Source organism: Oncorhynchus masou, chromosome 31 (genome assembly GCF_036934945.1).
Source record: "Oncorhynchus masou masou isolate Uvic2021 chromosome 31, UVic_Omas_1.1, whole genome shotgun sequence".
Taxonomy (NCBI): domain Eukaryota; kingdom Metazoa; phylum Chordata; class Actinopteri; order Salmoniformes; family Salmonidae; genus Oncorhynchus; species Oncorhynchus masou.
In genome coordinates this window covers 80,697,447-80,711,445 of record NC_088242.1, presented here as the reverse complement: position 1 = coordinate 80,711,445, position 13,999 = coordinate 80,697,447, and the positions used below count along the sequence as shown (strand labels likewise).

The 13,999-nt window shown below is 44.1% G+C and overlaps 1 protein-coding gene across 1 annotated transcript in view; it reads left to right on the top strand.

Annotated features, from left to right (window-relative positions):
- LOC135524536 (A disintegrin and metalloproteinase with thrombospondin motifs 20-like) overlaps positions 1–13,999 on the top strand; it is a 176,771-nt gene that overhangs the window by 68,820 nt on the left and 93,952 nt on the right. The window contains exons 10-11 of the mRNA XM_064952156.1: positions 5,066–5,207; positions 6,005–6,109. Of these exons, the coding sequence (XP_064808228.1) occupies positions 5,066–5,207; positions 6,005–6,109 (247 nt within the window). The remainder of the gene's footprint in view (positions 1–5,065; positions 5,208–6,004; positions 6,110–13,999) is intronic.

Sequence of the window (13,999 nt, the reverse complement as noted above, 5' to 3'; positions counted from 1 at the left end):
AGGCAGTGATGCAACACATCAGGATGCTCTTGATGGTGCAGCTGTAGAACCTTTTGAGGATCTCAGGACCCATGTCAAATCTTTTCAGTCTCCTGAGGGGGAATAGGTTTTGTCGTGCCCTCTTCATGACTGTCTTGGTGTGCTTGGACCATGTTAGTCTGTTGGTGATGTGGACGCCAAGGAACTTGACGCTCTCAACCTGTTCCACAGCAGCGCCGTCGATGAGAATGGGAGTGTGCTCGATCCTCCTTTCCTGTAGTCCACAATCATCGCCTTTGTCTTGATCACGCTGAGGGAGATGTTGTTCTTGCACCACACGGTCAGGTCTCTTACCTCATCCCTATAGGCTGTCTCATTGTTGTCAGTGATTAGGCCTACCACTGTTGTGTCATCAGCAAACTTAATGATGGTGTTGGAGTCGTTGCCTGGCCGTGTAGTGTACAGGGAGTACAGGAGGGGACTGAGCACGCACCTTGAGGGGGGCCCGTGTTGAGGATGGATGGTGGATGTGTTGTTACCTACCCTTACCAACTGGGGGCGGCCCGTCAGGAAGTCCAGGATCTAGTTGTAGAGGGAGGTGTTTAGTCCCATGGTCCTTAGCTTAGTGATGAGCTTTGAGGGCGCTATGGTGTTGGACACTGAGCAATAGTTAATGAATAGCATTCTCAAACAGGTGTTTCTTTTGTCCATGTGTGAAAGGGCAGTGTGGAGTGCAATCGAGATTGCATCTTCTGTGGATCTGTTGGGGCAGTATGCAAATTGGAGTGGGTCTGGGGTTTCTGGGATAATGGTGTTGATGTGAGCCATGACCAGCCTTTCAAAGCATTTCATGGCTACAGACGTGAGCGCTACGGGTTGGTAGTCATTTAGGCAGGTTACCTTAGTGTTCTTGGGCACCGGGAGTATGATGGTTGAAACATGTTGGAATTACAGATTCAGACAGGGAGAGGTTCGAAAAAATGATAGTTTAGACACTTGCCAGTCGGTCAGCGCACGCTCGGAGTGCACATCCTGGTAATCCGTCTGGCCCTGCGGCCTTGTGAATGTTGACCCGTTTAAAGGTCTTCACAAGACCTTATCACAAAATAATCCAGAACAGCTGATGCTCTCATGCGTGTTCCAGTGTTACTTGCCTCGAAGCAGGCATGAAGTTATTTAGCTCATCTGGTGGGCTCATATCACTGGGCAGCTCTTGGCTGTGCTTCCCTTTGTAGTCTGTAATAGTTTGCATGACCTGCCACATCCGACGAGCGTTCGGAGCCGGTGTAGTATGATTTGATCTTAGTCCTGTATTGATGCTTTGCCTGTTTGATGGTTCGTCAGAGGGCATAGCGGGATTTCTTATAAGCGTCCGGGTTAGAGTCGTGCTCCTTGAAAGTGGCAGCTCTACCCTTTAGCTCAGTGCAAATGTTGTCTGTAATCCATGGCTTCTGGTTGGGGTACGTACGTACAGTCACTGTGGGTACGACGTCATCGATGCACTTATTGATGAAGCCAGTGACTGATGTGGTGTACTCCTCAATACCATCAGAAGAATCCCAGAACATATCCAGTCTGTGCTAGCAAAACAGTCCTGTAGCGTAGCATTTGTGTCATCTGACCACTACCTTATTGAGCGAGTCACTGGTACTTCCTGCTTTAGTTTTTGCTTGTAAGCATGAATCAGGTGGATAGAGTTATGGTCAGATTTGCCAAATGGAGGGCAAGGAAGAGCTTTGTATGCGTCTCTGTGTGTGGAGTAAAGGTGGTCCAGAGTTTTTTTTCCCCTGGTTGCACATTTAGCATGAGGTAAAACGGATGTAAGTTTCCCTGCATTAATGTCCCTGGCCACTAGGAGCGCCGCCTCTGGATGAGCATTTTCTTGTTTGTTTATGCAGCTCGTTGAGTGCCGTCTTAGTGACAACATCGGTTTGTGATGGTAAATAGACAGCTATGAAAAATATAGATGAACACTCTCTTGTTAAATAGTGTGGTCTACAGCTAATCTTGAGATACTCTACCTCAGGCGAGCAAAACCTGTTATTTTCAAATAGACACAAACCGCCTCCTCTTGTTTTATCGAAGGCAGCTGTTCTATTTTGCCGATAGACCGAAAACTCCACCAGTTGTATGTTATCCACGTCGTCGTTCAGCCACGACTTGGTGAAACATAAGATATTACAGTTTATAATGTCCCATTTGTAGTATAGTCTTCAAATCAAATCAGCTGATATCTCAAAGTGCTGTACAGAAACCCAGCCTAAAACCCCAAACAGCAAACAATGCAGGTGTTTTTTTTGTTGTTGTTTTTTTGTGTGTTTTTTTTAGAGGCACGGTGGCTAGGAAAAACTCCCTAGAAATGCCAAAACCTAGGAAGAAACCTAGAGAGGAACCAGGCTATGTGGGGTGGCCAGTCCTCTTCTGGCTGTGCCGGGTGGAGATTATAACAGAACATGGCCAAGATGTTCAAATGTTCATAAATGAGCAGCATGGTCAAATAATAATAATCACAGGCAGAACAGTTGAAACTGGAGAAGCAGCACGGCCAGGTGGACTGGGGACAACAAGGAGTCATCAGGTCAGGTAGTCCTGAGGCCTGGTCCTAGGGCTCAGATCCTCCGAGAGAGAGAAATAAATAAAGAGAGAATTGGAGAGAGCATACTTAAACTCACACAGGACACAGGATAAGACAGGAGAGGTACTCCAGATATAACAAACTGACCCTAGCCCCCCGACACAAACTACTGCAGCATAAATACTGGAGGCTGAGACAGGAGGGGTCAGGAGACACTGTGGCCCCATCCGAGGACACCCCCGGACAGGGCCAAACAGGAAGGATATAACCCCACCCATTTTGCCAAAGCACAGCCCCCACACCACTAGAGGGATATCTTCAACCACCAACTTACCATCCTGAGGCAAGGCCGAGTAAAGCCCACCAAGATCTCTGCCACGGCACAACCCAAGGGGGGGGGGGCACCAACCCAGACAGGAAGATCACATAAGTGACTCAACCCACTCAAGTGACGCACCCCTCCTAGGGACGGTATGAAAGTGCCCTAGTAAGCCATTGACTCAGCCCCTATAATAGGGTTAGAGGCAGAGAATCCCAGTGGAAAGAGGGGAACTGGCCAGGCAGACAGCAAGGGCGGTTCGTTGCTCCAGAGCCTTTCCGTTCACCTTCACACTCCTGGGCCAGACTCAATCATATGACCCACTGAAGAGATGAGTCTTCAGTAAAGACTTAAAGGTTGAGACCGAGTTTGCATCTGTCACATGGGTAGGCAGACCATTCCATAAAAATGGAGCTCTATAGGAGAAAGCCCTGCCTCCAGCTGTTTGCTTAGAAATTCTAGGGACAATTAGGAGGCCTGCGTCTTGTGACCGTAGCGTACGCGTAGGTATGTACAGCAGGACCAAATCAGAGAGACAGGTAGTAGCAAGCCCATGTAATGCTTTGTAGGTTAGCAGTAAAACCTTGAAATCAGCCCTTGCCTTGACAGGAAGCCAGTGTAGGGAGGCTAGCACTGGAGTAATATGATCAAATTTTTTGGTTCTAGTCAGGATTCTAGCTGCAGTATTTAGCACTAACTGAAGTTTATTTAGTGCGGAAAGTAGAGCATTGCAGTAGTCTAACCTAGAAGTGACAAAAGCATGGATTAATTTTTCTGCGTCATTTTTGGACAGAAAGTTTCTGATTTTTGCAATGCTATGTAGATGGAAAACAGCTGTCCTTGAAACAGTCTTGATATGTTCTTCAATAGAGAGATCAGGGTCCAGAGTAACGCCGAGGTCCTTCACAGTTTTATTTGAGATGACTGTACAACCATCAAGATTAATTGTCAGATTCAACAGAAGATCTCTTTGTTTCTTGGGACCTAAAACAAGCATCTCTGTTTTGTCCGAGTTTAAAAGTAGAAAATACAGTCTTGACGTGCAATCATTGGATAACAAAATGGATGAGCTCTGTTTTTATTTAAAAAAATGTTAACTTTATTTAACCTACCTGGTTAAATAAAGCTAATCCGTTTTGTTATCCAATGATTGCACGTTGGCTAATAGGACTGATTATTTATTTTTTACCTTTATTTTACTAGGCAAGTCAGTTAAGAACAAATTCTTATTTTCAATAATGGCCTAGGAACAGTGGGTTAACTGCCAGAACGACAGATTTTGTAGCTTGTCAGCTCGGGGATTTGAACTTGCAACCTTTTGGTTACTAGTCCAATGCTCTAACCACTAGGCTACGATGGTAGAGGGGGATTACTCACTCGCCGTCGGATCCTTTCAAGGCACCCAGACCTACGTTCCAGATTTCTCTGTTTCTTCTTCATGCGAATAACAGAGATTTGGGCCTTGTCGGGTGTCTGAGGTAAATCCTATACATCCGACTCGTTAAAGAAAAAAAAAATTGTCCAGTACGAGGTGAATAATCACTGTCCTGATATCCAGAAGCTCTTTTCGGTCATAAGAGACGGTGGCAGAAACATTGTGTACAAAATAAGTTACAAATAACGCAAAAAAAACACACACACAATAGCACAATTGGTTAGGATCCCGCAAAACGGCAGCGATCTCAATACAGCACCATCTTCAAAATCCTCTGCTTTGCACAGAGAAATGTCTTTTGAATTAACATGTGGTTGGGATAGCTTTGTGTCTGCATGTAAATGCAGCTTCATTCCAGCTGTATGCTGCCTGGCTCCAGTCTCATAGTGACAGCATTAACTAATATTAGGTCTCAGTGAGGGGAAGTGGTGTCAATCTCACTGTTACGTAACATCAGACCAGACCACCCACATGGGACAAAAATGTTTACATTTGACTATCATCAGTCCTGGATGGTGACACGGAGATGTTTATTTTGTGATTATGAATAACAAAGATGACATTATCCTGACTACTCTGTTGCACTGTATGAATCTTGACTGATTAAGCACTTTGCGTGATGCAGCTTTTATGTGTGCTTATTTACTGGTTGTGTGTGTGTGTGTGTGTGTGTGTGTGTGTGTGTGTGTGTGTGTGTGTGTGTGTGTGTGTATATACAAATACATTCAAATTTATGTGTGTATGTGTTACCTCTCAGCACAGGGTACGGAGAGTGCCTTTTGGACGAGCCAGTGAGCAGGACGTACGAGCTACCCAACCACCTCCCTGGTCAGATCTACAATGCCAACCGACAGTGTGAGCTCATGTTTGGTCCCGGATCCATGGTCTGCCCTTACATGGTGAGCCAGGTTTCATTCCTCACAACCAGGTGTCTCGTAAGGGATGTCCCGATTGGCACCCTATTCCCTATATAGTGCACTACATAAGGAATAGGGTGCCATTTGGGATGTAAACTCAGTCTCTATCTCCAAAAAAGTGTCCTCAACCAAACCCCCTATGGATAATGATGTCATATGCTTCTGAGGTTCTCTTGTGTCTTGTCTATGATAAGGCACTTGTGTTGAGATGATGAAGTCATATGTTTATACAGTATAGACAACACTGTACTATATCCCCCTTCCCCAGTCATTGTTTTTAATGAGCTGTCTGTATGACACACAGCTTTTGTGGTTTTCTGAGACAATTAGCTTTGTTCAGGGTTTAATAGGCTGCTGTGAGGGACGCTGCTTTCCCTTCGAACAGAGCATAAGTCCTCATGTTGAACATGCTATAAGACTTTATGCCCTCTCTGGTCTGGTTGGAGACTTCTGGAATACTGTGTGGCTAATCTATAGTGATAGTAACAGCTGCCCAAGGAGCTGTAAAAGTTACTGTCTGGTGTTCTAGAGGCTGAACTGTACATAAAGCCTGTTATACATCTCACAGTACTTACTACTGAGCAGCACAATAGAGCCTCCTGTCTGCCTGTCAATATTAGGGATTTGTAGTTTGGGGTGAAACAGTTAAATTATTCTCCAGCAGTGGGATTTTTGTAAAAGTTGTATTATAACAGAGTTTTAACGCTCCCTCTCTCTGTCTCTCCGCCTCTCTCCCGCATGTCTCTTTCTTCCCTCTCTCGCTGTCTCTTTCCACACAGAAACAGTGCAAGAGGCTCTGGTGTACGAGCGCTGAGGGGGGTCATAAAGGGTGTCGGACACAGCACATGCCCTTGGCTGATGGGACAGACTGTGGACATGGAATGGTAGGACAGGATGCTGTATTTCTTCCATTGAAGTGTAAATGGATGGTACAATGACAAACACAGTGTATTATCTACTGTAGTAGATGCTCTTACAATTAATCCACTGTTGATGTTTTGCCTTTCCATTATCAATGAGTACATTTTAAACAAAATGTTCAACTCTGTATGAAATGGATCATGATCTTCTCCTTGTCTGGAACTGACAGTAGTTCTCATGTTGAGTAGGGACTGTTTGTCCTCTTTCTTCACTACAGATGTAGGATCTCAATATGTGCCAGCTTGCTACAGCAAGAAAACAATCCTTCATCAACAGGAAATGTGAATTATTATGTGCATTATATTTAATGAATATTTTTGCAGGGGTTGTAGGGCTGGGCGTTATGGCCTAAATCATATCTCAATTTTTTCAAACTAAGCTGTGTTGCAAGAATAAAGTCAATACACTGCATTTGCAACAGTAATCGAATGAATTCAAGGCTTGTAAAATTATACCTACAGTAGGCTAAATATAGCTTTTTGGGGGCTAAATATTGGCCATCAATTATTTTTCTGAAAATGCTATTTTTGTTACAAATTTAACCAGAACCATGCACAATGCACATCCAGGAATAATGACCAACTTCTGGTAACAGGAAATATAAACAATCTCTCAAACACAAGCCCACCTGCTCGTGAGTAGCCAGCTATTCTTTACATATAAAGTCTAGCAAACTTGGATCTATTTTCTACAAGGTAGAACAGTTGAATTGTTATGAATACAGCCTTCTGTCCGTCTCCAACTGTTTGAACAACATGGCCTGTTCACTTTGTTTAGGTTTTGAAATTAAGTGGCCTACCTGGATAAGAATATGCTTATTTCTCAGAATGAGAACGAGTTGCCAATTCCTTATTTAAAGGAATAGTTATATGCTCATTGCACATTTATAAACAACAGACTAGACAGCTAGCACATAACAGTCTGGCTAAAATGCAGCAATGATTATTGATGCAGTCTGAATCCCTCTGTGAATTATTGGATGTCTATGCAGTCAGTATAAATTACTTTTCTTGGCCACAGTTAGTCCTATTGTAGCTGCTCATGGAAATGTGGTCAGGTTTTATCCCCAGTGAGTAACCTGAAGCATGAGCATTAGTGTTAGCCATGTTCTGAGGCCCCAACCATCATCAAACCTCATGTTCTCATCTCTTTGGGATGCTATGCTGATTAGCACTGTTGCGGTGGGGTAGGTGTTGGGTGCATAGTGACAGGCACTGTGGCTGAGGGAAAGAGGTGTGAGTTGGGGCAGGGGGAGAGAGAGGGGTTAGACAGGGCTGGAGGAATGAGTGGTGAAATGGGGCTGGGGAGAAGAGAGGGGTTAGATGGGGTTAGTGGAAAGAGGTGTGAGATGGGGCTGGGGGAGAGAGAGGGGTTAGATGGGGTTAGTGGAAAGAGGTGTGAGATGGGGCTGGGGGAGAGAGAGGGGTTAGACAGGGCTGGAGGAATGAGTGGTGAAATGGGGCTAGGGAGAAGAGAGGGGTTAGATGGGGTTAGTGGAAAGAGGTGTGAGATGGGGCTGGGGGAGAGAGAGGGGTTAGACAGGGCTGGAGGAATGAGTGGTGAAATGGGGCTGGGGAGAAGAGAGGGGTTAGATGGGGTTAGTGGAAAGAGGTGTGAGATGGGGCTGGGGGAGAGAGAGGGGTTAGACAGGGCTGGAGGAATGAGTGGTGAAATGGGGCTGGGGAGAAGAGAGGGGTTAGATGGGGTTAGTGGAAAGAGGTGTGAGATGGGGCAGGGGGAGAGAGAGGGGTTAGACAGGGCTGGAGGAATGAGTGGTGAAATGGGGCTGGGGAGAAGAGAGGGGTTGGATGGGGTTAGTGGAAAGAGGGATAAGATGGGGCTGGGGGATAGAGGGAGAGAGGGGGAGAAGTAGATGTGAAGGCCGGGACTTTTGAAAGGAGATGCCGTCCGTCGTTCACAGTTGAGTCACCTTATTGTGAACCTGTGACCCTAAAACCTCTTTACAAGGCGGGTGAGTGGGTCAGTTGTCAGGCCGTAACAGAGTCCAAGGCTGAGACACGCAGGGCCACGCTTCCTCTCCCTCCACTCTGCTCTGCTCAGCTCACACAATAGACCTCACATCAATGATTCCAAAAAGGAGGAGTTGGGGGAGGAGGAGGAAAAGGAGGGAGAGGTGGGCTACGAGTATTTGTTTGCATGTGGTGGTGGTGATGGGGTGAGGAGTAGGGGACCCTCCCCCAGGAGTCTTTCCAGAACAAAAAAAAACCCAGTGTGTGCCCATGTAAACCCAATATGTTCCATAATGTCTCTGCATTTGCTCCCTGTTCCATCCTGCTTGGATTAGGCATGGATTACTAGACATCAATAAAGATAATTTAACTGGGGATGACTAACATATTAATCCAACAAAAACAGCTTCAATATAATGTAACTGTCGTGGGATAGCAACTCTAAATACCTCTGTCTCATTAACTGTGTTGGATTATGGGAGACCATCTTGAGAGGACACTGTAGTTTGGTCATGCCTGATTGTTTGCCATGACAACCACTATTCAGTATTCAGACCCCTTGACTTTTTCCACAATGTGTTACATTACAGCCTTATTGTGTATTAAATAGTTTTTTTCCCCTCATCAAACGACACACAATACCCCATAATGACAAAGCAAAAACAGGTTATTAGACATTTTTGCAAATGTATAAAAACATGTTTTTTTTAAGTATCACATTTACATAAGTATTCTGACCCTTAATTCAGTACTTTCTTGAAGCACCTTTGGCAGTGATCACAGCCTCGAGTCTTCTTGGGTATGACGCTACAAGCTTGGCACACCTGTATTTAGAGAGTTTCTCCCATTCCTCTCTGCAAATACTCTCAAGGTCTGTCAGGTTGGATAGGGAGCGTTGCTGAACAGCTATTTTTAGGTCTCTCCAGAGATGTTTGATAGGGTTCAAGTCCAGGCTCTGGCTTGGCCACTCAAGGACATTCAGAGACTAGTCCCGAAGCCACTCCTGCGTTGTCTTGGCTGTGTGCTTAGGGTCGTTTTCCTGTTGTAAGGTGAACTTTCGCTCTAGTCTGAGGTCATGAGCACTCTGGAGCAGGTTTTCATCAAGGATCTCACTTTACTTTGCTTCGTTCATCTTTGCCTCGATCATGACTGTTCTCCCAGTCCCTGCTGCTGAAAAACATCCCCACAGCATGCTGCTGCCACCACCATGCTTCACCGTATGGATGGTACCAGGTTTTCTCCAGATGTGACGCTTGGCATTCAGGCCAAATAGGCCAAATACTTCAATCTTAAATTTTGTTTCCAGGTGACTATCTCATGAAGCTGGTTGAGAGAATGCCAAGAGTGTGCAAAGCTGTCATCAAGACAAAGGGTGGCTTCTTTGAAGAATCTCAAATATAAAATATATTTTGATTTGTTTAACACTTTTTTGGTCACAACATGATTCCATATGTGTTATTTCATAGTTTTATGTCTTCACTATTATTCTACAATGTTGAAAATAGAGAAAAACCCCTGAATGAGTAGGTGTGTCCTAAGGCCTCTCTCTCTCTGTCTCTTTTTCACTGACTCATCCTTCTCACCTTACCCTTTCCTGGTCTTTCATACCATACATCCTGTACTCTCCTTCAGTACTCTCCCTCTCTATCTCTCTCTCTCTCCTCGCTCTCTCTTTCTTTCCAAACACTGTCTATTTTTCTCCCTCTTCCTCTCTTGCTCCCCCTCTCTCGCACTATGCTCTTTATAGCTCCCTCCCTCCCTCTCTCTCTCTCTCTCTCTCTCTCTCTCTCTCTCTCTCTCTCTCTCTCTCTCTCTCTCTCTCTCTCTCTCACTATGCTCTGTATAGCTACCTCCCCTCCCTCTCTCTCTCTCGCACTATCCTCTTTATCGCTACCTCTCCTCCCTCTCTCTCTCTCTCACTATGCTCTTTATAGCTACCTCCCCTCCCTCTCTCTCTCTCGCACTATGCTCTTTATCGCTACCTCCCCTCCCTCCCCTCCCTCTCTCTCTCTCTCGCACTATGCTCTTTATCGCTACCTCCCCTCCCTCCCTTCCCTCTCTCTCTCTCTCTCTCTCTCTCACTATGCTCTTTATCACTACCTCCCATCCCTCCCCCTCTCTTTCTCACTATGCTCTTTATAGCTACCTCCCATACCTCCCCTCCCTCTCTCTCTCACTATGCTCTTAATAGCTACCTCCCCTCCCTTCCTCTCTCACTATGCTCTCTGTGTGCGGCAGACCCTCTCTTCTTGCGGGGAGCTGCAGTAATACGGTCATGTGACCCTCAGCGGTGCCTCTGTCATCTGGCCCAGTGGGTCATGTGCTAACGAGGGCATCCCATCACTTGTTGTCTATAAATACTGCCACCGCCCTCCTCTTCCTCGCATCTTCTTTGAAAGGGCCCTGCCTGTGTAGCTCTGGGGCCAACTAACACGGTCAATCAGGGCCTGTCAGCCCAAAGGCAGCCCTGCCTCCAGCCTGGCCCTGCCTGAATCTACAGGCCCTCTTTTTGACGAAAACAGCCTGTCCTCCCTCTCTGCTTCTCTTATCACCAGGGCAGGCAGCTTCACAACAGCTTGGTGGGTGGCCCAACTTGAATGAAGCAAATGTGCTGTTGTTGTTGCCCACCAATTATTAAGCACCCTGCCCAGTGTTTAGTTCTGAGTGTGTGGTTGAAGGAAAGCTCTGTTGAAATTTTTTTTGTGTGATTTGTTCTGTGTGGTGTGATGGATGGAACTATCAATTGCGTTCATTTTCAAGACCATCAGTTCTTCAGAGTTCTCCATTTTAGTTGAACTATAAAGTTTCCTGACTTATTTTTCGTAAGGTTGTTTTGAATGACTTGTGTCAGTGAAACGCTAGAGAGGAAGTCCTGGTTTTATTATTCCAGTCAGAACATTCCTCATAACTACATTCTGCTCTCCTCTTGTTTCAGCCAATTAGAGAGAGATGGTGAAGTCTTGAAAAGCAGAGCCAGGCTGAGGCAGAATAGAATGTGTTGGCTGAGACGGTGAACGTTGGCTGAGGTGGCGAGTGTTGGCTTGGGCCCCTTGCAGCGATACAGACTAGTGTCGTACGATGCTGACTGTGAGCTGAGGCTCTGGAATCTCTGACTCGTATCAATGTCACTCTCTGCTAATCTCTGGGATGTTTCCACTTTTCATCATCACAGACCTGTTGCTTTGGCTGAACAAGTGGATTATTGTTTTGCTAGCTCTCGCTGACATATACTTTCTCTGTGTAATATTGTGCAATAGTGATGGTAGCTTTCGGCGACTCAGGATGGATTTAATTTTGATTAGGTAGCAGGAGGTTGCTACGTGACAAATTGGGACAATAAAATACTAAACCCTTTACAATGGAAGGTTTTTTAAGCATGCTCTATAATACATCATAACATTTCTTCCTAGCTAACTTTCTGATTTTAATCAACATATTAAGACAATTTAATACCTGAACATCACTATCTGCAATGAACATTATAAAGCAAATATAAGTAATAATCCGGAGAGGCAGATATCTACCGAAAGAGGAGGAGGTAGCCTAGTTTGACTCAAGGTTGAAGATACCCAGGTTAGGATCTTAATAATTCCATGAGGAAGCTTTTGAAAATACCAATTAGAATATTAGAATCCTGTTGTCTTAACCTTTGTTATCTTTCACCTAGGATTGAATCTGTCTATGTGAAATGAGAGAGGAATAAACACCTAAGGTAAAAGTATCTGAAGTACAGGTGAATGGAACAGCTTACGGGCCAAACCACTAATTCAAACTAATGATAACCTTCCACTGCTGAGTAGAGAGGATCGTGTGAGGGGTTGAGGGGGTGGCTCTCAGCTTGTGGTTGCATCATCCCTGTAAGCCCCTCTCTCACCTCTTAGAACACGAGGAAGAACACTGTGTCCCATGATGTTTCACATTTCACTGAAAATAAGTTGATTTTTAAACCATATGCATACCCCAAATATAAAACCACTATAGCAAACACCATCTACCTCAACCTCTGCTCCTAACCTTAAAGATGGTGTGAAACAGTGCCACTGTCCACCCCGCGGCCTTGTAATTGTTTTTGTTTTGTTGAAGAAGCAGAGCTGGAGAGCGTTGCACATCGTGATTATTATTTTTTTCATTGCGTACAAGTATTCTGCTGTTCCATCGCTCATAAAATTATGTCACAAATTCTACAGCACAAAGTCAGTCTTGTCTGAGGTCTAAGAATAATAATGCGTCGATAATCCATGACTTCTGGGAATGTTGTAAAGTCCAAAAGTTATGGGCGGAGTAAGAAAAATGTCTGTCAGAAGTATTACAATGTAAATGTACTTTTAATCCGTCTGTCTGCATATTTCAAGACATGGCATATGAGGGTGCAGGGAGATACCCGATGGGTTGGGTGATACTTCTTGTCAATCATCAAAATAAAGTACACTTAAAAAATGGAAATCAACCTATCCTCCATCGTTGACTCAATGGAAACGTCAAATGCTTTATCTAAAAATTGAAAGTGCGTGGCCTACAGAGAGAAACAAAATCCAGTTTGAGGCCATGTGGCGGAAAGTGATGTGGGCGCTGGAGATGGGTGTGTGTGCTAGATGGGTGTGTGTGCTAGTGGGTCGAGGCAGGTGTGATGTAGTTGATGTTTGTATGATGTTGTCATTTGATTGTGTATGTTTTGTATTGTTTATATATATATATATATATATATATATATATATATATACAATACTGTGCAAAAGTTTTAAGCAGATGTGAAAAGTTACTTTGCATTTTGTTAATTTATAAATATAATCTATTAACATGTCTATTTTTGAAAGCATTCTTACTTTACAGAATGTTTTCACACCTGCCTAAAACTTTTGCACAGCACTGTATATACAATGAATAATATTTCGGGAAATCGGGTCGAGACTTTGTTTTCCATTATTATTATTATTATTATTATTATTATTAAATAGCCTAACTAAAATATGTCTTGTCTTGTTAAACTACATAGAATTGCAGGAAATGAGTTTCAAAACAATATTTTCCCAAGTCCTCAAATGAAACCAAATCAATCTGGTGGTGTATTTAATATAGGCTATCTCAATAAACAATAATACAAATAAAAAGGGGGCATGACATTTTACAAATGTGAAAAAGAGGGCCTGGGCCAAAAAGGTTGGGAACCCCTGTCTAATCAGCCAGCTGAACTTAGAGCAGAGCAGATGCTTGTTTGGTTTGCTGCTAGCTAACCGTTCTCGCCCCCTCAACAACTTGATGGCTCCCTAAATGTTCTTAAAACCTCTTAAGGATCTGACCCTTTTTTTCAATTTTCGCCTAAAATGACCCAAATCTAACTGCCTGTAGCTCGAGCCCTGAAGCAAGTATATGCATGTTCTTCCAATCAAATCCAATTGTATTGGTCACATACACATGGTTCGCAGATGTTAATGCAAGTGTAGCGAAATGCTTGCGCTTCTAGTTCCGACCATGCAGTAATATCTAACAAGTAATCTAACAATTTCACAACAACTACCTTATACACACAAGTGTAAAGGAATGAATAAGAATATGTACATATAAATATATGGATCAGTGATGGCCGAACGGCATAGGGAAGATGCAGTAGATGGTATAGAGTACAGTATATAGATATGAGATGAGTAATGTAGGGTATGTAAACATTATATAAAGTGGCATTGTTTAAAGTGACTAGTGATACATTTGTTACATCCAATTTGTAATTATTAAAGTGGCTAGAGATTTGAGTCAGTATGTTGGCAGCAGCCACTCAATGTCAGTGATGGCTGTTTAACAGTCTGATGGCCTTGAGATAGGAGCTGTTTTTCAGTCTCTCGGTTCCAGCTTTGATGCGCCTGCTGCTGTAGCACCTTCTGGATGATA